Source organism: Engraulis encrasicolus, chromosome 9 (assembly GCF_034702125.1).
Source record: "Engraulis encrasicolus isolate BLACKSEA-1 chromosome 9, IST_EnEncr_1.0, whole genome shotgun sequence".
NCBI lineage: Eukaryota > Metazoa > Chordata > Actinopteri > Clupeiformes > Engraulidae > Engraulis > Engraulis encrasicolus.
The window spans coordinates 3,338,378-3,360,877 of NC_085865.1; the positions used below are offsets into that span (position 1 = coordinate 3,338,378).

General features: G+C 45.8%; 1 protein-coding gene across 1 annotated transcript in view; it reads right to left on the reverse strand.

Moving 5' to 3' along the window:
- Window positions 1-22,500, reverse strand: part of prex2 (phosphatidylinositol-3,4,5-trisphosphate-dependent Rac exchange factor 2) — a 381,262-nt gene that overhangs the window by 3,780 nt on the left and 354,982 nt on the right. The window contains exon 39 of the mRNA XM_063206407.1: window positions 3,948-4,015. Coding sequence (XP_063062477.1) covers window positions 3,948-4,015 — 68 coding nt within the window. The remainder of the gene's footprint in view (window positions 1-3,947; window positions 4,016-22,500) is intronic.

Genomic DNA, 22,500 nt, shown 5'->3' on the forward strand with positions numbered 1-22,500 from the left:
TGCACACACGTATGAGTTGCAAAGACAACGGCAGAAAACCACACAAACAACGATATGTCCGAATTAAATAGGCCTATTATGAAAATAATGGCACGGTGACTTCATGAAATGGAACGCAGACAAGCCACATCTAAAGTTCATGAAGGGAGCTTCCCTGCTATTCCCTGGTGCTTAGTCGGGACAACGCACACAATGCCAATGAGAGCGTGCAAGCAAGATAAATTGTAGCCTACACCGTGTGTCAAAAATTCGATAAGGCTAGATTACGCTCTACGCAGACTATACGAGAGGGAGAGTGAGGGAGCACGAGAGAGAGGCTGTGAAATGTACTAGCATGTTCAAAACCAGTTTTCACACACTGCTCGAAAGAGAGCACGCTGGTTGGTTAGACTGCAAAAGTTATTGGCTATAAACATTTTCCTAAAATCGGTATTTGACACTTTGTCTGAGAACGGCGCAAAACACATGGTTCCCTCAACCAACAGACCGAAATCCACGGACCCATTGAAGGGATTGCCAAAACTAAATCATTCTTAAAGGATAGTTCCGGCGTAAAATGAAAGTTTCACCATCGCTTTCTCATGCCACATAATGTATCTAATGATGAGCCATTCTGGGCATTCTGGGTTATGGAGTTAGCTAATTTTAAGCTTTTTGGCGAAAAACGCAGCCAATGCATCACGGCGGGGCCAATTATAGGCCTATTATTTTCTGATGTTTCCCTGCTATAAACAACTTCAAAAACGCTACACACTTCATCACAAGGTCTCGTCAATCAAATCGAGGTACAGAGAAGATCATCGGACCACACAGTCTTTCACTGGCCAGTGTTTTCAGAGGTGTCTCACTGTTGCAAGCAACTCTCTGACCCGGATGCAGGCTACTCAATCAGGTGGCTAGGTAGGCTAAACATGGTCCGCGGTTCTTACACCGGCTGCGACCGTAAAATGAAAAGCTGGAACCCCGACCGTTTTCACCGACTGCCACTGTCTAAACCAGCCATATTACGGGAATGGCTAATAGCATCAGAACTGACATAAAAACCCAGAGGGATCGCGACTACCGTGTGTGCAGGCAGCAGACTTGAAGAGTTGTATGGAGAGTACCGGTGGCAGATGGACACTCCCAACTGAGATCACTCCCGGACGTGTAGCCCCAGGTGGTTTTATCACTCCCAGACGTTCGATCAGGTAGGCAGACTACTCTTACAAAGTAATTGCAACACGGTATAATATAACATGGATTCAACTTTGTAATAACACACCACTGGTGGTGTACTTACATCTGTAAGAGCACTTCTAGTACGACTTTATAAAATTCCTCCAGCCCTCCTCCGTTGCGTAATGGTCCATCTGACCTTGCGCGCCCTGGTCAATTAGTGTCTACTTCACAAACTACTCTAGCATGCTTGACATCAACCACATCGAATGCCTCAGGTCGCACAATTTCACATAACAAGCCATCCCGCGCTAGTTTGTTTTGACAGTTTATTTATCTCCTGTAGTGGGCTACATTTACTGCACCTGTATGCCTTCCCAAAACAGAGTGCTTGCTGGCAAAGACGCGCGGTGTTGCAACCAGTTTCACAGACACTCAAGATTCATGAGCCAGACACATTTACACATGTTTCTCTCTCTTCAAACATACCTCCATAGCCATGCGCCTTTTTGGTACAGCATTCATCTTTAGACGGTTTCGTTTAGGTGTTCCATCTCCCTTACTCTTGTTGTAGTCATCATCCTCGAAATGCTCCCTCCATACACGGTAGTAGCGATCCCTCAGGGTTTTTATGTCAGTTTCGTCCACTTCTAATGCTATTAGCCATTCCCGTAATATGGCTGGTTTAGACAGTGGCAGTCGGTGAAAACGGTCGGGGTTCCAGCTTTTCATTTTACGGTCGCAGCCGGTGTAAGAACCGCGGACCATGTTTAGCCTACCTAGCCACCTGATTGAGTAGCCTGCATCCGGGTCAGAGAGTTGCAACAGTGAGACACCTCTGAAAGCACTGGCCAGTGAAAGACTGTGTGGTCCGATGATCTTCTCTGTGCCTCGGTTTGATTGACGAGACCTTTGTGATGAAGTGTGTAGCGTTTTTGAAGTTGTTTATAGCGGGGAAACATCAGAAAATAATAGGCCTATAATTGGCCCCGCCGTGATGCATTGGCTGCGTTTTTCGCCAAAAAGCTTAAAATTAGCTAACTCCATAACGGCGCGGCATTGCCCAGAATGGCTCATCATTAGATACATTATGTGGCATGAGAAAGCGATGGTGAAACTTTCATTTTACGCCGGAACTATCCTTTAAGTGGCGAATAATTGTAGGCTAAACCTTGATTGCCTACATCTCATCTGTTAGTCTGCTATGCACAGTGACATTAACACTTAATCAAGAAAAAATAGCCTACCAGTGAGTGATGCCGTTTTGAGCATGTAAACTTTTTCTAAAAGAATCCACCTCAGTCAAGCCTATAGGCTACATTGCACAGGCAGCGCACATGAGCAAGGAAATTAATATCTGAAGGAATCTAGTTCAAAGCACGAGGCTTACTGCATGGACCCAACATGCCACAGCCAATTTAATAACCAATGGCATTACCTTCAAACGTTGGCTTGATCACAGAACTTCAAATAGGATAATATTCCCCTTAAATCCACATGGTTTCCCATAGGCCTACACACCCAACTCACAGCTAGCAAGCCGTAGATATGTGCAGCTAACATCGCTAATACAGAATCCAAACGCTGTAGGAAAGGTAGGCAATAGGTCCTACTTTCTCCCGTTTTTCTATGATGTTTTCGGATTTGCCTCCATCAACAGTGAAAATATGAAATAGCCTAGTAATCAGTCGCCTACCTCTATTCTGTGCACTACTGACATGTTCTAGAACTAGTCCTAATCTCTATCTTCACTTCTTAACTCTGCTGCTGTTCTGTCAGCGAGTGGGCTGCTGAGACGTTAACATTGTTACATTTAACAGCTATTAAGGTGTCGCGATGATACAATGTTATGGGCTGCTGCTCATTGGGGTGGGTTCGTGTTGTGTCTCTTACAGCAGGCTATTGCACGTTCATTTATTTTAGCCATAGATTCTAGGACTACAATAATGAAGGCGGCCGCAATAGTTTATTGTTTTTATTAATATTCCAAGGCACCTTAGGAGGCCCCTGATTGGCTGAGGCCCCTGGGCTTGAGCCCTCCCTAGCCCCCTCGTTAATGCGCCAGTGACTGCCAATGCCCCTTTTGACCCCCAGTTTGGGAACCACTGTGGCGCGGCCATCTTCACACATTTACAATGCAAACGAAGAAAAGGAAAGTCAATTAACATTGTCCCCCAACAATAGCCGCATCGCGCCTGACTTGTGCAAAGTTTCTGTCTGCTAATGTGTTGATGTCAAACTTTCACTAAGTTCTCGTCTGCCGCGGCCATCTTCACACTGGTGTATAATTAACACAGGCCCTCGTCAAATTTAGCTCTCTCTCTTAATTTTTCATGTCACCCTTGCGGTCGCTAAAGAAGTGCCAATGTGTAATTCATTTCTTTAAAAGATGAATAACAGGCAGGAGAGAGAGAGAGAGAGAGAGAGAGAGAGAGAGAGAGAGAGAGAGAGAGAGAAGGGCAGAAAAATTACTCTTAGAAGGAAGTCTATAATTTGGTTACCTTGGCAGGGAGAAGGGGTGGAGTGGGGGGAGCAGGTGGTAAAAGATGACGTTTTTCAGTTGGAGTATATGTAATTGTACACACACATGTGCACACACACATACAGTTTATCTTACACACACACGCACGCGCGCGCACACACACACACACACACACACACACACACACACACACACACACACACACACACACACACACACACACACACACACACACACACACACACACACACACACACACACACACACACACACACACACTCTAGTGAGGTCTCTGTGTTTTGGTTACCTTGACACGGATGACGGGGTGCGGTCTCTCACTCCCAAGTTCTTGGCGGAGTTCTGCACTCTGGCACCCTAGAAATAAAAATAAAAAGAAGAAGCAGAATTACTCTGGCACCCTAGAAATAAAAATAATAAGAAGAAGCAGAATGGTCATTTACTTCTCAAGCTCTCTCTCACAGAGCCACACACACACACACACACACACACACACACACACACACACACACACACACACACACACACACACACACACACACACACACACACACACACACACACACACACACACACACACACACACACACACACACACGAGAAAGACATGAGAAAAGACAGACACACAGTCCCCTGCCCACACTTGTGCATGCTAGGAGAAAGATAGTCCCTTGCCTACTGCAAAGACATGAGGAGAGAAAGATAGTCCCTTGCCTACTGCAAAGACATGAGGAGAGAGAGACAGTCTCCTGCCTACTGCAAAGACATGGGGAGAGAGAGACAGTCTCCTGCCTACTGCAAAGACATGGGGAGAGAGAGACAGTCTCCTGCCTACTGCAAAGACATGAGGAGAGAAAGATAGTCCCTTGCCTACTGCAAAGACATGGGGAGAGAAAGATAGTCCCCTGCCTACTGCAAAGACATGGGGAGAGAGAGACAGTCCCTTGCCTACTTCAAAGACATGAGGAGAGAAAGATAGTCTCCTGCCTACTGCAAAGACATGAGGAGAGAGAGACAGTCCCTTGCCTACTGCAAAGACATGAGGAGAGAGAGACAGTCTCCTGCCTGCGCTGGTGTAAAGGCATGCAGAGAGAAAGACAGTCTGCTGCCTGCTTGAGGAGAGAGAGACAGTACAGTCTGCTGCCTGCTTGAGGAGAGAGAGACAGTCTGCTGCCTGCTTGAGGAGAGATAGACAGTACAGTCTGCAGCCTGCTTGAGGAGAGAAAGACAGCCCCTTGCCTACATGAGGAGAGAGAGACAGCCTCCTGCATGAGGAGAGAGAGACAGTTCCTTGCCTAAACTGGGAGCAGCGGAGAGATAGACAGTACAGTCTGCTGCCTGCTTGAGGAGAGATAGACAGTACAGTCTGCTGCCTGCTTGAGGAGAGAGAGACAGTACAGTCTGCTGCCTGCATGAGGAGAGAGAGACAGTCTGCTGCCTGCATGAGGAGAGAGAGACAGTCTGCTGCATGATGAGAGAAAGACAGTTCCTTCCCTACACTGGGAGCAGCAGAGAGAGACAGTACAGTCTGCTGCCTGCTTGAGGACAGAAAGACAGCCCCTTGCCTACATGAGGAGAGAGAGACAGTCTCCTGCTCACACTAGTGGAAAGACATGGGGAGAGAAAGATAGTCCCTTGCCTACTGCAAAGACATGAGGAGAGAGAGACAGTCTCCTGCCTGCGCTGGTGTAAAGGCATGCAGAGAGAAAGACAGTCTGCCTGCTTGAGGAGAGAGAGACAGTACAGTCTGCTGCCTGCTTGAGGAGAGAGAGACAGTCTGCTGCCTGCTTGAGGAGAGAGAGACAGTACAGTCTGCTGCCTGCTTGAGGAGAGAGAGACAGTCTGCTGCCTGCTTGAGGAGAGAGAGACAGTACAGTCTGCTGCCTGCTTGAGGAGAGAAATACAGTCTGCTGCCTGCTTGAGGAGAGAGAGACAGTCTGCTGCCTGCATGAGGAGAGAGAGACAGTCTGCTGCATGAGGAGAGAAAGACAGTACAGTGTGCTGCCTGCATGAGGAGAGAGAGACAGTACAGTCTGCTGCCTGCTTGAGGAGAGAGAGACAGTTCCTTCCCTACACTGGGAACAGCAGAGAGAGACAGTACAGTCTGCTGCCTGCATGAGGAGAGAGAGACAGTACAGTCTGCTGCCTGCTTGAGGAGAGAGAGACAGTCTGCTGCCTGCTTGAGGAGAGAAAGACAGTCTGCTGCCTGCTTGAGGAGAGAGAGACAGTCTCCTGCCTGCATGAGGAGAGAGAGACAGTTCCTTGCCTACACTGGGAGCAGCGGAGAGAGACAGTACAGTCTGCTGCCTGCACGAGGAGAGAGAGACAGTCTGCTGCCTGCACGAGGAGAGAGAGACAGTCTGCTGCCTGCTTGAGGACAGAAAGACAGCCCCTTGCCTACATGAGGAGAGAGAGACAGTCTCCTGCTCACACTAGTGGAAAGACATGAGGAGAGAAAGACATGAGGAGAGAAAGACATGAGGAGAGAAAGACGGGGGAGCAGAATAGATGGATCTTGCAGAATGGAACAGCATAAGCATGACGTTAATCTTGGATTACATGTCCAGGGTGACACTGACAAGCAGGGGTGGGGGGATAGTGGGATGGATATATGTGTGTGAGAGAGAGAGTGTGTGTGTGTGTGTGTGTGTGGGGGGGGGGGGGGGGGGGGGGATAGTGGGATGGATATGTGTGTGTGAGAGAGAGTGTGTGTGTGTGTGTGTGTGTGTGGGATGGATATATGTGTGTGAGAGAGAGAGTGTGTGTGTGTGTGTGATGGGGCTAATTGCCTTTCTAGTTTCCTTTCTTCCAGATGACATTCACAGACCTGACAGAGAACTCTTTATACACTCAACATCCCCTCCCCACCCACCCAGTCGACTGAACCTGACAACCCTTTTGGCTGTACACTACGACCTCAACATGGGCCTTGGGAGAATACGAATGTGTGCACATTGGAAAGTTCAGGGAGCGTTCATGTGATGTGACACACTACAGTGGAGAGTAGATGAATTGCAGAGTGTTGGGGCCAGGTCCTACTGAGTTGTACTGTGTTGCTGCTGTCTTGTTGCTAACATAGTGTGCAATGTGCTGGGAACTGGTCTTATCAGTTTCAGCCCCAATATCTGTGTGTCGGTTTTTGTTTTGTTATTTTACATTTAGTTTTTAGTGATTGGAGCAATTCACAGGTTTTACACGCTCCGAGATTGTTTTTGGTGAGTCAGTTGCATCAACCCTTTATAGTTGGTGCCAATAAACAGTAACAGACAATGCGGTGTTCATTCAACACTTTTCTAGGGATAGAAGATATGGTCCAAATCGATTCAGTACTTTTTTTTACTTAACTGTGCATGCAGCATACATGCATTCATCATCGTCAGGCGAGACGGGAAGGAGACATAAATGATAACCTGCTCTGACAAATCTCAAATTAAGCACTGCATCTTTGTACTGTTTATGCAGTATGCAAGATTCAAGTTTATTTAATAATCTTGTACAAGAGAAAAAATGTTTGTGCTTTTTTTTCTCCTCAAAAAACATAAACGCATACATGCATCCTCAGCAGCATGATGAGAGAGGAGAAGGAGACGCAAATGAAAACCTGAGCTGACATCTCAAATTAACACTGGATTTTTGTACTGTTTACGCAGCATTCAAGATTCAAGATTTTCTCCTCAAAAGATAAATGCATACATGCATCATCAGCATCATTGCGAGAGGAGAAGGAGACATAAATGAAAACCTGTGCTGACACATCTCTGGCTCGGGGGCCTGAAAGTTATGAGTGATCTCCCCAAATAGTGCGGGGAGCGGTTTGTGAGCGCGGGGAGCGGTTTGTGAGCGCAGGGCTTGTCAAGCTGCTAAATAAGGCGGAATATAAATCTCAGGTGTGGAATGGGGATGATGCCGACACAGCAGCTATGAAGTAGAAACAGCAGCCGCAGGTTATGCCAACTACCTCACGGAGCATGAGCTATGACGCTCTCTCTGCTCCTTTGTGCTGTGCTGTGCTGTGCTGTGCTGTGTAGTGCTGTGCTGTGCTGTGCTGTGCTGTGCTGTGTAGTGCTGTGCTGTGCTGTGCTGTGCTGTGCTGTGCTGTGCTGTGTAGTGCTGTGCTGTGCTGTGCTGTGCTGTGTAGTGCTGTGCTGTGCTGTGCTGTGCTGTGCTGTGCTGTGTAGTGCTGTGCTGTGCTGTGCTGTGCTGTGCTGTGCTGTGCTGTGCTGTGCTGTGCTGTGCTGTGTAGTGCTGTGCTGTGCTGTGCTGTGCTGTGCTGTGCTGTGCTGTGCTGTGCTGTGCTGTGTAGTGCTGTGCTGTGCTGTGCTGTGCTGTGCTGTGCTGTGCTGTGCTGTGCTGTGCTGTGCTGTGCTGTGCTGTGCTGTGTAGTGCTGTGCTGTGCTGTGCTGTGCTGTGCTGTGCTGTGCTGTGCTGTGCTGTGCTGTGCTGTGCTGTGCTGTGCTGTGCTGTGCTGCGCTGTGCTGTGCTGTGCTCAGAGGCGCATCTTGCCACCAGGCCAACTTCCTCACGGAGAATGAGCTATGATGCTCTCTCTGCTCCGCTGTGCTGCGCTGTGCTGTGTAGTGCTGTGCTGTGCTGTCCTGTGCTGTGCTGTGCTGCGCTGTGCTGTGCTGCCCTGTGCTGTGCTGTGCTGTGCTGCGCCGCGCCGTGCTGTGCCGTGCTGTGCTGTGCCATGCTGTGCTGCGCTGTGCTGTGCTGTGCTGTGCTGTGCTGTGCTGTGCCGTGCCGTGCTGTGTATTGTGCTGTGCTGTGCCGTGCTGTGCTGTGCCGTGCTGTGCCGCGCTGTGCCGCGCTGTGCTGTGCTGTGCTGTGCCATGCTGTGGCGTGCCATGCTGTTCTGTGCCGTGCCGTGCCATGCTGTGCCGTGCCATGTCCTGCTGTGCCGTGCTGTGCTGTGCTGTCCTGTGCTGTGTGCCGTGCCGTGCTGTCCTGTGCTGTGCTGCGCTGTGCCGCGCTGTGCCGTGCTGTGCCGTGCTGTGCCGCGCTGTGCCGCGCTGTGCCGCGCTGTGCCGTGCTGTGCCGTGCTGTGCTGTGCCGTGCCGTGCTGTGTATTGTGCTGTGCTGTGCCGTGCTGTGCTGTGCTGTGCTGTGCTGTGCTGTGCAGTGCCGCGCTGTGCCGTGCTGTGCCGCGCTGCGCCGCGCTGTGCTGTGCTGTGCCGTGCTGTGCTGTTCCATGCTTTGAGCAGGGCCACTGCTGAGGTTTTGGGGGCCCTAAGCATAACTGGTCAGTACGCTCCCCAAATAATTAAATAATAACAATAACAATAACTTTTTTAGTCACTCTAATTTAGGAGGCCCCGATTTTGGGGGAAAAGTGGTTGAGGCCCTACATGCTCTGCTTACTCTGCTTATGCCTAGCAGTGGCCCTGGCTTTGAGCATGGCAATTCAGCTTTTTTTGTTTTAATTGCCATTACGTCAAACAAGTTAGATGTTGAAGTGAAGCAGGTGTAAACATCTTACGGGTTCAGGCAGACAACCACGGAAAACAGCGGCATGCATTTTATTTTATGTCCATGCCGCCGGATACAACTTATTCCTGCTTCCAAAGCAATGCCTGACGTCATGAGAAAAATGCCCAGGTGCAATTCATGCAGCCCTCAAAAAAAACAAATGATTCTTGTCAGTGAGGGTTATGGGTCAGGAAAGGGGCTTGTGCCAGCTCAATTCCAGTGAATGAGTTAAGCTAGTCTCTGCATTACTCTCTCGCTCAGTTCATCAGGCGAGATCACAATGACTTCTTCTCTGAAAATCCACCTCAACCTTAGATTGTTCACCCCACAAAACCAGAAAATAACTCTGTCACTGAGGGATGGGGAGGCAATGAGCGCTGACTTTAGGGTGGGGAAGTGGGGTTTGGGGTGTTAACAGTATGGGGAAGGGGGGGTGGAGTGACGCATGACCAGCTGTGTGGAGTCTAATAGTGGAGTTCATCATCAATCATCCAAATCGTCTGTGCTGCGTGAACATTAACTGCTTCCATAAATACCCAGCCCTGTCAGAAGAGGAAAAATGAGTATTCTTGCCTCCGCTTTGGTCTCTCTCTCTCTCTCTCTCTCTCTCTCTCTCTTTCTCTCTCTCTCTCTCTCCCTCTCTCTCTCTCTCTCTCTCTCTCTCTCTCTCTCTCTTTCTCTCTCTCTCTCTCACACACACACACACAAATATACACGCACAAACTCACACACACACACACACACACACACACACACACACACACACACACACACACACACACACACACACACACACACACACACACACACACACACACACACACACACACACACACACACACACACACACACACACACACACACACACAGTACAGTCTCAGCTCTATTTTGCCTGAGTCAGTAGTGTCATGGCTTGCAGCAGCAGAGCGAGTGCTAAGCCCAAAGCAATCCATACTGATATGGGGTTTGATCCAGATCCACCTGCCAAGCCCAAAGCAATCCATACTGATATGGGGTTTGATCCAGATCCACCTGCCAAGCACTCTGGGTGTGGGTCTGGAGCTGATGCACCTGCGATGTGCAGATCTTTTTTTTTTTTTTTTTAACGGTTCGCACACTCCTTTGGATTTTTTCTTCTTTGAGTTCTTTTTTTCTTTTTATGAGACAAATATGCAAAAGAGTGTGCAAACCTTTTCACACAAAACATATTTTTTGTTGTTCAGCACCAGGGCAAGCAAAGCCAAAGGAAGACCTGGGTTTGGGCCTGGGGCAAACAGAACTCCACCTCTCGCAATTTGGGTCAGAGACACCTGCACCTGCACCACTAACCGTTTGGGTCTGGACCAAGTGCACCTGCAGTGCTCTGGGTTTGGGTCTAGAACAAGTAAACTTGCACCACTCAGGGTTTGGATCTAGACCAAGAACACCTGGCAGCACCCCTTACTGATCACGTTGCTGATGCACTGAAAAGACAAGCAGTCTCTATCTGGCTATTTTGGGATATGAACATTTTATTTACCAGCTTATGGTGGACAGTTTAGATGCTAAAAAAATACATTATATCCATCACACTGTGTATTTTTCAGATGACACTTGCTATTTAAAGTGTAACTTGTGCATGTACAGATGTAGCCTGGTTTTACCAGAGTGACCACATTAATTACTTGTACACAATACAACTGCACCTCTATGAATCTGGGTCTCGATCAGATACACCTGCACCACAAACCGTTTGGGTCTGGAGCAATTACACTTGCAGTGCTCTGGGTTTGGGTCTAAACCATGTAAACTTGCAGCACTATGGCAGAGGCGGACTTTCCATTAGGCAAACCTAGGCAATTGCCAAGGGCCCCGACCACATCTGTCCTCCATAGGGGCCCCAACTGTCAAGCCAGTCGTGGTAAACACACAAAAAAGGTAGGTGCAATCTTAATTTCTCACTTTTGTAAAGTAAACGAATATTTATATTTCACCAAGGTCACCAAATTAGCCAGCTCTGCCCCTGCATTATGGATTTGGGTACAGCACACCTGACTTCACTCCATAAGGGCCGTATACACACGTCGCTGCTAGTTACTTGCTCAGTGAATGAACTCAATAGAGTGTCAATGTGTTCCAGCGAGACGAGCAGGCGAGTAGGCGAGTACTGTACAAGCAATGCGATGTGGGAGGATCCCGAGTTGAGAATATTTTAACTTCGAGAGAGGCGAGTAAGCGAGTAACCAATTGGTATGCAGAGCTCGGTACTTCTTGCCTGTTCATTGGCAGTTAAAGCCGCGGGAACTTTCAGCTAAGAGTGGCGAGTAGGCGAGCAAGCGAGAAGCTAGCAATGTGTGTGTACGCCGCTTCACTGATCATGTTTCTGACGCACCCAACAGGCAGTTTATATTTGACTATTTCTATTTTGGGAAATTAAGCTAAGGACCGTAACGCGCTCAACTCAAACAAAGTACAGTAAACAACTGGGTGCTCATTCCTCGAGAATATATGAATTAAAGAAAAAGCAGGACAGCACTCCAAGTTTTTGTGGTTTATTGCCCGTCAGACGTTTCGGGGTCAACCTTCTTCAGTGTCGGGCAAAAACTATTTCTATTTTGGGAAATTAAAATGCTTATGATGCACAAACTAGACACTCAACAGAGACATTATATTCATCACGCTTTCTACTTTTCTTTTTTTTTTTTGTAATTTTTTCTTTATTAAGGCTTAAGAGATACATACATCACAGGATATTATTCATGCTTTTCTCCTTTCAGTGTTTATAGAGTCACTCTCCTTGCCAAATCCACAACTGGTTACAAAAAGAAACAAAAAAAAAGGTATATATAGGATTGTTTACGGCAGAAGAATCCCCAGAGAATATCCCACCAGTCTTCTCAACACTGTATGTCTAAGCCACTTTTTCCGACAAAACTTTTTTTTTTTCCCAATTACAATGAGAAAACAGAACAAGATTTGAACATTGAGGGGAGTTTCACTGTATTGCTTAAGAAAAAGAAATGACAAAATGAAATAAAGGACATGTACATAGTATATATTAGAAAAAGGTGCCTCAAGCAAAATCTGATCTTAAATTCGCTTGTTTAACATATCCAGTCAATCTTTGCCAGATCCTGGAGAAGTCTCCTAACTTTGTTTTTAGGGAGTAGGTCAACTTTTCCATTGTATATACATCATGAATTACATCTAACCACTCTCCTATTGTAGGAGGGTTTGGCTTTAACCATCTCCTGGATATTGTTTTTTTGCTTGCTACCAGCAGAATAAGTAACAGCTTTTTATCCCAGTAATCCCAGACATCCATTGTAATATTTCCCAAGTATAAAGTCTCAAAACTATAAGGAATGTCTACATCAAAGACCTTGTTCAGGTGGTAATGGACATCCTGCCAGTAAGGTGATACTACAGGGCAATCCCAGAAGATGTGAAAATGGTTGGCCTCCTTTGCCCCACAAGCCCTCCAGCAGGCAGTACTTGGCAGTTGTGTACGTTGCTGTAGTGGTGTTATGAAAAATCTAGATACATTTTTCCAACTGTATTCGCGCCATGTGTTTGAGCATGTTGTTCCCCATTGCAATCTCCACAGATTTCCCCATTCTTCATCAGATATTATAATGCCACTTTCTTTTTCCCATCTGTGTTTAATGTAAAGGGTGTTGTCTGGGCTAGCTTGGCGTAATGCTTGATATAGTTTAGATACACCCTTCTTGCAAGTTCCTGAGCTAATTGTCACAAGGAGCACATCTAAGATGCCCGTCTTTTGCCCCTCTAACGCTCTGGCGATATTCTCCTGAAAATATCGCCTTAGTTGAATGTATCTATAGAAATCTTGAGGCTGTAATCTATTCTCCTGCTGCAAAAGCTCAAAGCTTTTGAGTGCGCCTTTGCTTACAAAGGAGTGGTAAGTAGTCAGCCCTACTTTAGACCAGGTCTTAAAACTAGAATCCAAAGTGTTAGGGGAGAAATCTGTGTCATAGGCGCACCAACGTAGTATTTTTATGCTTTGTTCTAAATCGCAAAGTTTTATTACTTTCTGCCATATTTTCAATGTAGTGTTAATCCATGGGTTGTTTTTCCCAATCATATTGTTTATTAATTTTGTGTCTGCCATTACTGCTGCTAAAGGAATCTTGCTGAAATTGCTCTCTATATCTTTCCATCTTGCGGAATATGATGGGTTGCTCCAGCACAGAAGAGGTCTTAATTGGGCTGCAAAATAATATTCCCGCAAACAGGGGAGGCCAAGACCGCCATGGTCTTTATGTAGTTGGAGAGTTTTGAACCTAATCCTGGGCCTTTTGCCTTGCCACAGAAATCTAGATATCATTTTGTCCCATTCTATGAACTGTTTTATTGGTATGTCCACTGGCAGACTCTGGAAGAGGTACAAAAGTCTTGGTAGCACATTCATTCTTATAGATTCAACCCTTGAGTAGAGACCAAGGAAGGGAATAGAGCCCCACCTCTGTATGTCAGATTTAATGTTGTTATTTAGTGGCCCATAATTTAAGCAGGTTAGTTTTGTGATATCTTTTGGGAGATTTACTCCAAGATATCTAATATGGTCTGTCTCCCATTTTAGATTGTATTTTCCTACCAGGGAGCTGGAGGGACAAAAATTGAATGTTAGCACTTGGGTCTTCTGGACATTTAGTTTATAACCAGAAAGGGCACCATAATTTTCCAATCCAGTCATAAGTTTAGGGAATGTCAGGTTAGGCTTTGTTATGTATACTAAAACATCATCTGCGAAAAGGGCAAGTTTGTGTTCCTCGTTGTGTATAGTTATCCCTTTGATGTCACCATTCTGTCTTATCCACTGACTCAGGGGTTCTATGAATAGTGCGAAAAGCATAGGGGAGGCTGGACATCCCTGCCTTGTTCCCCGTTCCAGGGTAAATGATTCTGAAAGGGCTCCATTTACCTTAATCCTGGCAGTAGGTTTGTCATATAGGGCTTGGAATGTCTTGATGATTGATTTATGAAATCCAAATTTTGATAAAACTTTGTACAGGAAGGACAATCGGACTGAGTCGTACGCCTTCTCTGCGTCCAAACTTACCAACATTGCTTCTGTATCTTTTTGTATAATATGATTGATGATATGAAGTGTTCTTCTCACGCTATCCTGAGTTTGCCTTTGTCTTATAAAACCAGTCTGGTCTGTGTGGATTAACATTGGTAGAATTTTATCAATTCTATGTGTCAGTATAGATGTAAATAATTTGTAGTCTATATTTAATACACTAATAGGGCGGAAACTGCCGCACTCCAACAAGTCTTTCCCTTCCTTGGGGATTACTGAAATTGTTGCCTCTTTCCAAGATGGTGGAATTTTGTTTTCCCTCAAGACCCAGTTGAAAGTGTCCAACAATATAGGAGCTAACTTTTCTTTTAAAGATTTGTACCATTCCCCAGTAAAACCATCTGGGCCTGGTGACTTGTTTGATTTTTAACCTTGAGATGGCGGCATTAATCTCATCTGTTGTGATTGCTGCAGCTAGTTGTTGATTTTCTTCTGCAGAGATAGTGGGGAGGTCAAGTGCAGCCAGAAATGTATCAATATGTGAAGAATTGTCTATATGTTGCTGAGAGTATAATGTCTGGTAAAACTTTTCAAAACACTGCTGGATTTTCCCTTGTCTATGTTCAATTGCCCCAGAATCGGGATTTCGAATCTTAGAAATTGTGTTGTCTGCTTGCTGCTTTTTCAATTTATATGCCAATAATTTCATTGCCTTCCCTCCAACCTCATAGTACCGTTGCTTTAGAAATAGAAGCTTATTTTGTATTTCTTGTGTGCTCATTTCCTCTATCTCTCTCTTAACCTCTTTGATTTTTTGTTTTTCGGCCTCATCTGAGGTGGTACTGTGGACCCTTTGCAGGTGCTTTAGTTTAGTCTCCAACTCTTGACGCTTTTGTAGTCTACTTTTCTTTAAAAAGGAGGATATGGCGATGATTTTACCCCTCATAACAGCCTTAAGTGAATCCCAGAGGATACCAGGTGTGACCTCCCCATTATCATTTAAGTCCATAAATATGTCAATTTCCGTTAGTAAACACCTCTTAATATCTGGATTGTTCAGTATATTTGAGTTCAGTCTCCATAGTGTAGATCTTTTTTCCCTGTTAAATGACATGTGGATAAACACAGGACTGTGATCTGAAAGAGTAATTGGACCTATGTTACACCTCTCAATTTTATGTAAATCCCTACTGAAAATAAAGAAATAATCTATCCTGGTATACACTGAATGTGGTGCTGAATAGTATGTATAGTCTCGGGTAGTAGGGTGTAGTTCTCTCCATATATCTATAATACCCAGTTCCTTCATTAAGTCAACCATTTTTCTACTAATAGGTTTTGTCTCAGACTTGCCATTTGAGACGTCTAGCGATGGCTGGAGATGTGTGTTGAAGTCCCCTCCACAAATGACCACCCCTTGCGCTTTAGTTGTCATCAAATCAAACATTTTCCTGTAAAACAGCCATCCACTGCCTGGAGGAGCATAAACATTGAGTAAAGTAACTACAGTGCCTTCTAATTTACCTGTAATCATCAAATACCTGCCTTCTGTGTCTGTGAGTTCTGACATATGTTCATAATTCACACCCCTTGCTATCAATATAGCAACACCTTTTTTGTGTCCTGACCTATCTGATGATGCAAAAACATATTTAAAACCCATTCTGTTAAGTTTGGCATGCTCTGTGGTATTTAGGTGAGTCTCTTGCAGATAGGCTACTTGAACCTTATCTTTTTTGAGCTGTGCTAAAATTTTCCCTCTTTTGACTGGGTTATTTAAACCATGAACATTATATGTGGCTATATTTACGTTCTGCATTAAGGCTCGTCAATAATCATGTCCTATTTGAGTGAAAAACTACCCCTGTGCAGTAAAGAACAACTGCAAACATACATATTGTAAACATTGAACTGAAAATGAAGAAATAAACAGAAAAAAAAACTTCCACGCGATGAGTCTTACTGAAGACCCTCCACCAGGTGGAGGTAGGTGGGTTTGGGGGATAGCCTCCCTCTCGGTAAGTAGGAGGGCCCCCTGAAGTGTCCGCTTTAGGTCCCATGTCCATTTGTATTCCCGAGTGTATAATAGCACAGTATAACTTTTTATAGCAAAGGTTTGAACCATTGTTATTTTATGGACTACACACAAGCAAACTCACCACCATATTGAGGCAGGGATCAAGCCCATTCACTTTTTCCCTTACTAACCGCTACCCGCGTTGTGGGAAGATTCATCTCTTCGGAATGCTTGTAAACGCTCTTTGTAGTTTGGCGCTTCTGCGCCGGTGTTTTTCCCTCGCCGGCGGGCTCGCCCGGTCCTCTGCCATGATAATTTCCTTAGGCGCTCCATCATCGTCTCCGGTTGCTTGACAGGGGCGGCGATGTCGAAACCTCTCCGAGCCAGATCTCTTGTTGCCTCCTCGGCCGTGTCGTAGATCTCCTCTCCTTCTTGATATCGCACTTTCAACCGGGCAGGAAACAGCGTGTTGAACTTGATGTCATGGTCCTTGAGGATCTTTCGAACCGCCGCATACTCCTTTCTTTTATGTAGAATCCTCGGGGGGTAGTCATTGTCCACGTTAATTTGGTTTGTATCCAGCAATAAGCCTTTCTTTTGCCACGCTTTCCTGAGAACCATCTCTTTGGTCAGGAAGCTGGCAAATTTAACAACGACAGATCTTGGCTGGGCGTTTTGTGGGGGCACATCTCCTAGTGAGCGGTGTGCTCTCTCAATGTCCAGGGCTGTATCGCCAACGTCAAGATTGTCCCGTATCAACTGTTCCACAAACTCAATCACTGATGTACTGACCTTTTCAGCCCCCTCTGGGATCCCGTATAACCGAAGGTTATCACGCCGTGAGCGGCTCTCTTGGTCGGTTAGCCTCGCTTCCATCTGAGCATGTAGCTTTAGCATTTCAGACACAATATCCTCGACTTTTTGAATTCTTTCTTCTGCCTTTTCGATTCGACTTTCGGCTTCCTCCAGCTTTGTGTTGGTTCTGGCAAGTTCTTCCTTGATTTCTTCCATCTGTGATTTGTTATCTTGTCGGAATTCTCTTAACTCTCGAAGTATCAGATCCAAATTAGCCGTGGGCTCCTCGACTGGATTAGCAGTATTTCGAGTCCCTGTTTGCCTCTGTGTCCTGGGTTCTTTCGAGTCTTTTTGGCCCCTACCTGCCATATTTGCCCCTTAATGTGTAAATTATAGTTCTGTTTGAAATTTAATGAATTAGGGCTTGAAATATAAATTTACTCGGGAGCTACCGCTTTATGCTGCCATCCGCGTCATGGCCGGCCGGAAGTCCCTCGCTTTCTACTTTTCAGTTGATACCTGCTATTTAAAGGGACACTGTGTGAGATTTTTAGTTGTTTATTTCCAGAATTCATGCTGCCCATTCACTGTTACCTTTTTCATGTATACTTAACACCACCATCAAGTGTTCATTATGACTGGAAAAAATGCGCTTTTCATACATGAAAAGGGGGATCTTCTCCATGGTCCGCCATTTTGAATGTCCAAAAAAAGCAATTCAGCTATTTCAGCTGCAAAAATGACTGCACTTGAACCATACTAGAAAATATTTGTTTATTACTAAGTAAACTTTCATGTAAAGATCAAATTTGGCAATAGGCAGCCCAGTTTCAATGAGCAGCATAGTTGCAGTACCTTTTTTGACCATTTCCTGCACAGTGTCCCTAGTATAACTTGTGCTTGTACAAATGCACCTCTCAAGAGCAATCGTACCGTCATAATGGCAATTATTTTAGTGCAATGATTCTCAAAGTGTGGTCCGGGGACCACTGGTGGTCCGTGACAGAGCTCAAGTGGTCTTCGAGAGGAATTCTATTTTTCCAAGACAAGCTAGCAATAGGCTGTAACATTATTATTTGTAACATTATTACATAGCTGAAGTGATATTTTTACCATAATAAGGCAGGATTGTAATGTGACTTAAAATTAATCTGCTTCAAAATTAGCAGTGTCAAATTAGCACCCGTAAATTGTCAATTCAGTTGACAGGTGGTCCTTGAACATTTTTGGGGGAACAAAGTGGTCCTCGGTCTGAAAAGGTTTGAGAAACACTGTTTTAGTGCCTATTATCCGTGGCTTTGCCCATTGGTTGAATAAGTAGTCAGAGTAACTTTGAAGAGGTGGAACTTGAGGAAACTCTGGTAATAATGTATTAATAAGGAAGAAAAGTTAACGAACATGACCTGAGACTGAGAGACCTAGAGAGGCTGGGGCACAATGAGTCATAGACTGTGGAGGAGGGTGAGACGATATCACGGAGACAGAGGAGCAGACAAAATGACAAAAATGGAGAGTGAAGGAAGCTCTGTGTGGCTGGGCTGTGTGTGTGTGTGAGTGCGTGTGCGTGTGCGTGTGCGTGTGAGTGCGTGTGCGTGTGCGTGTGTGTGTGTGTGTGTGTGTGTGTGTGTGTGTGTGGCTGTCTGGAAGCTAGAAGTGAATTCATGTTTTATGCAGAGTTACTCTCAGCAATGACAGTGTCTAGAACATGAAACATTCAAGATGTAGAACTTGAGAAACTCTTCTGTAGTCGTGCAAATCTTGCAACGGGGACGTAAACAGACATGAACTGTGACTGGGGCAAAGAGGGACAGGATGACTGAGAGAGGGTGCGAGCAGGGGTGTAGTGGGCACGGTACGCGGGGGTACGCAGTCCACCCACTTCTCCTGAAGTGATAGTTTTTAAAAAAATCTTCTGCCCATGTTTGAATACAAAAAGGAATGATCACATAGCAGTATTGCAGGTGATTGACCAAACAGTTAAAAACGGAGAAGCAATCACGGTAGATTAAGAACAGTTGGGGGGTTTAACATGATAAGTTGCCTAATTATTTGATGATGTTAAAAATCACGTACCCCCACTTTAAAAATCCCCACTACACCACTGGGTGCAAGGGTGATATAAAGGCACAGATAAACTCAGAGAGCGAGAGAGGGTGACGCGGCGCTCAGAAGAAGGGAGGCTAAATGACCAAGAGAGTAAGAGAGGCTGAGACAGAGGGAGTTATTACGGGTGTCACATGTTGTGCTTACACATAAACGGATACAAATATATATCCACATTTCAAATGATCCACATACGCGCAACCCGCACCTATATGGTAAGAGATGATGAGTCAAAATGAGATGGAGAGATACAAAAACAGAGAGGCTGAGACAACATCACTGACATACTGGGCGCGTGAGGCACCGTCACTGACTGGAAGAGGGACAACATCCCTGATATAGACTGAAATGAAGTGACACACACCATCACTGACACACTGGGAGGGTGAGACAACATCCCTGATATAGACTGAAATGAAGTGACACACACCATCACTGGCAGACTGGGAGGGTGAGACAACATCACTGACAGAATGGGAGGGTGAGACACCATCACTGACAGACTGGGAGGGTGAGACACCATCACTGACAGACTGGGAGGGTGAGACACCATCACTGATCTAGACTGAGCGGAGGTGAGACAGTATGTCAAAATGACTGAGAGCCAGAGAGAAGTGTGTGTGTGTGTAATGACTGAGAGCCAGGGATAAGTGTGTGTGTGTGTAATGACTGAAAGCCTAAGAGAAGTGTGTGTGTGTGTGTGTGTGTAATGACTGAGAGCCTATTAGAAGTGTGTGTGTGTGTGTAATGACTGAGAGCCAGGGAGAAGTGTGTGTGTGTAATGACTGACAGCCTATGAGAAGTGTGTGTGTGTAATGACTGAGAGTCTGACAGGAGTGTAATGAGTGGGTAGCCACTCCAGCTGTGTCTACTGCGGTTCTCTCTCTACCTCGGCTACTGCTACTTACTTCTCTCTCTACTTCAGCACAGCTCGTTCCCGACTCACACAGCCGAGGGGTCACGTGGAGAGCTCTCTACACAGTCTCACCCCAAGTAGTCAATTTTTGACTACTCGATTTTTGACACCCCAAGACTGCAATTTTTGACATCTTGGGTATTCCTTCCACGTCACATTTTGACTATGTCCTCAAAGGCGCCCCCTTGTGGCAGCATAACGTCATTGAGGTTAGGTTTAGGAATAGGTTTAGGGTTAGGCCACATAGTCAAAATGTGACGTGGAAGGAATACCCAAGACGTCAAAAATTGCCGTCTGGTCCAAGGTAGTCAGAAATTGACTACTTGGGGTGAGACTGCGTTGCTCCACTCCATATCTATTCGAGCGGCTTTCTAGTCCAACCTTACTTGTACTGCTCACCTGCTCAAACCCATTATCCATTACGTTCCCCCGGTTGTTGTTGTCGTCCCCATCTATTTCCCTAATCTTGTAAGGTAGCTAGGTGGATATCTCCATCCATTTCCCTATCTTGTAAGGCAGATACTAGGTAGATAGTATCTCCATCTCTTTCCCTATCTTGTCTTGTAAGGTAGCTACTGGGTGGATAGCATCTCCATCTATTTCCCTATCTTGTAAGGTAGCTACGAGGTGGTGTCAGGCTCGGCATAAGCAGGACCCAAATGCAGAAAAGTGAAGTTCCAGAGATTTATTACAGTAGCAACACAAGTTCATCTCAAAATAAGGCAGTCTTGAAAACATCCAAAAGAGATTGTCAAAAATCAGAGTTCAGTCCAGTTAGGCGAGTCAAAAAATAAAAAGGTAAACATCAAAAACTGAGATACAGGGAGAAAGTTAAAAAAAAACCTGAAAAAATGCAAAAATCTCAAGCTATCAAAATCAGGTCTCAGTAAATGTCCATGAACTAAAAAATCCATCCTCAAAGGTTTTCAGAAGCAGGGTTCAGAAAAGGCCCAGTCACAAAAAATCAAAAATCAGAGTTCCAGAATCAGAGTTTAGTTCAAAGATCAAAAAACAAGAATCTCAGGATCAAAACTTACAGAGTCAAAGTGCAGGCTCAGGACAACCAGATGAAGAAACACAAAATGAGCAAGGTATAAGTAGGGCAGGTAATCAGAGTGATACAATGAGCAGCAGGGTCAACAATAATTGAATTAAACAGAACAGGTGGCAAGAATGGGGCGGGGAGAGCTGTCAAGGCAAGAGCACATGGCACATTCAAAACAAACATGGAGGAAAGCACGATTAGGCCAGTAGGGGGGGTAACGTAAACAATGAGTCCAGAGGCAGTCCTGACAGGTGGATAGTACCTCCATCTATTTCCCTATCTTGTCTTGTAAGGTAGCTAGGTAGATAGTATCCCCATCTATTCCCCTTGTAAGGTAGCTACTAGGTGGATAGTATTGGCAATCAAGCCCATCTGAGCTGTCTGTCTGAATTCCTTCCAACTCCAAGTGTTCATTTTCAATGTCCTTCCTCGGCCCCTCTGAAGGACGGGAGAGAGACAAATGGGAGTACAGCCTGATATTCTTTAAGTATATAGATATGCCAATGCAATAGGTTGCTATGGTTCACCTAACATGACCAGGTTTCGGTCTGCCTAAAAGGGGCGTGTCATAATACTCCTAGCATTGAATGGAACAGTCCTTAGGTCTGCCTAGGTCTGCCTAAAGGGGGATTTCCCCCCCTCCCCCTTGCAATAATAGAACCCTGAAACATAGAGACAAATGGGAGTACAGCCTGAAGTACGAGAGCGGGGGACAAATGGGACTACAGCCTGAAATACGAGAGCGAGGGACAAAATGGGAGTACAGCCTGAAATACGAGAGCGAGGGACAAAATGGGAGTACAGCCTGAAATACGAGAGCGAGGGACAAAATGGGAGTACAGCCAGTAGCTCTGTGACTCTCTAGCTCACCTGAATGGCCATGTTGTGATGCTTCAGTAGCTGCGGCCGTGTAGTGTAGTGCAGACTACTAAAAGCTTGTCACGCAAGAGGCACAACTACACGCTGCATTTAACGTTAGCTCTTCCACTGCAGGTGCTTTTGAAATATTTAGGCGCACGCACGCACGCAGGCACGCAGGCACGCAGGCACGCAGGCACGCAGGCACGCAGGCACACACACACACACACACACACACACACACACACACACACACACACACTCACACATACACACACACACACACACACACACACACACACACACACACACACACACACACACACACACACACACGCACACACACTCACAAGACAGAAGCGCAGCAGTGTTCACGGTCTTAAAAGAGCATCTGGGGACATAGGCCTTGTCACGGCCTTTTACCCCGACAGGCCTATCTCTTGCCAACACACCTTTCTGAGGAGCCCCACGTCTTCAGTAGTCTGGTGTGTAATAACACCACGTTTTACAAATCTCCATAAATAACCCCAAACACCAGGGACCCCAAAATGCCAGCGCCGGCCTATTCATCACTAGCTGGGGACCGGCTGGACCCGATTGGTGTCAGCGCCGCGAT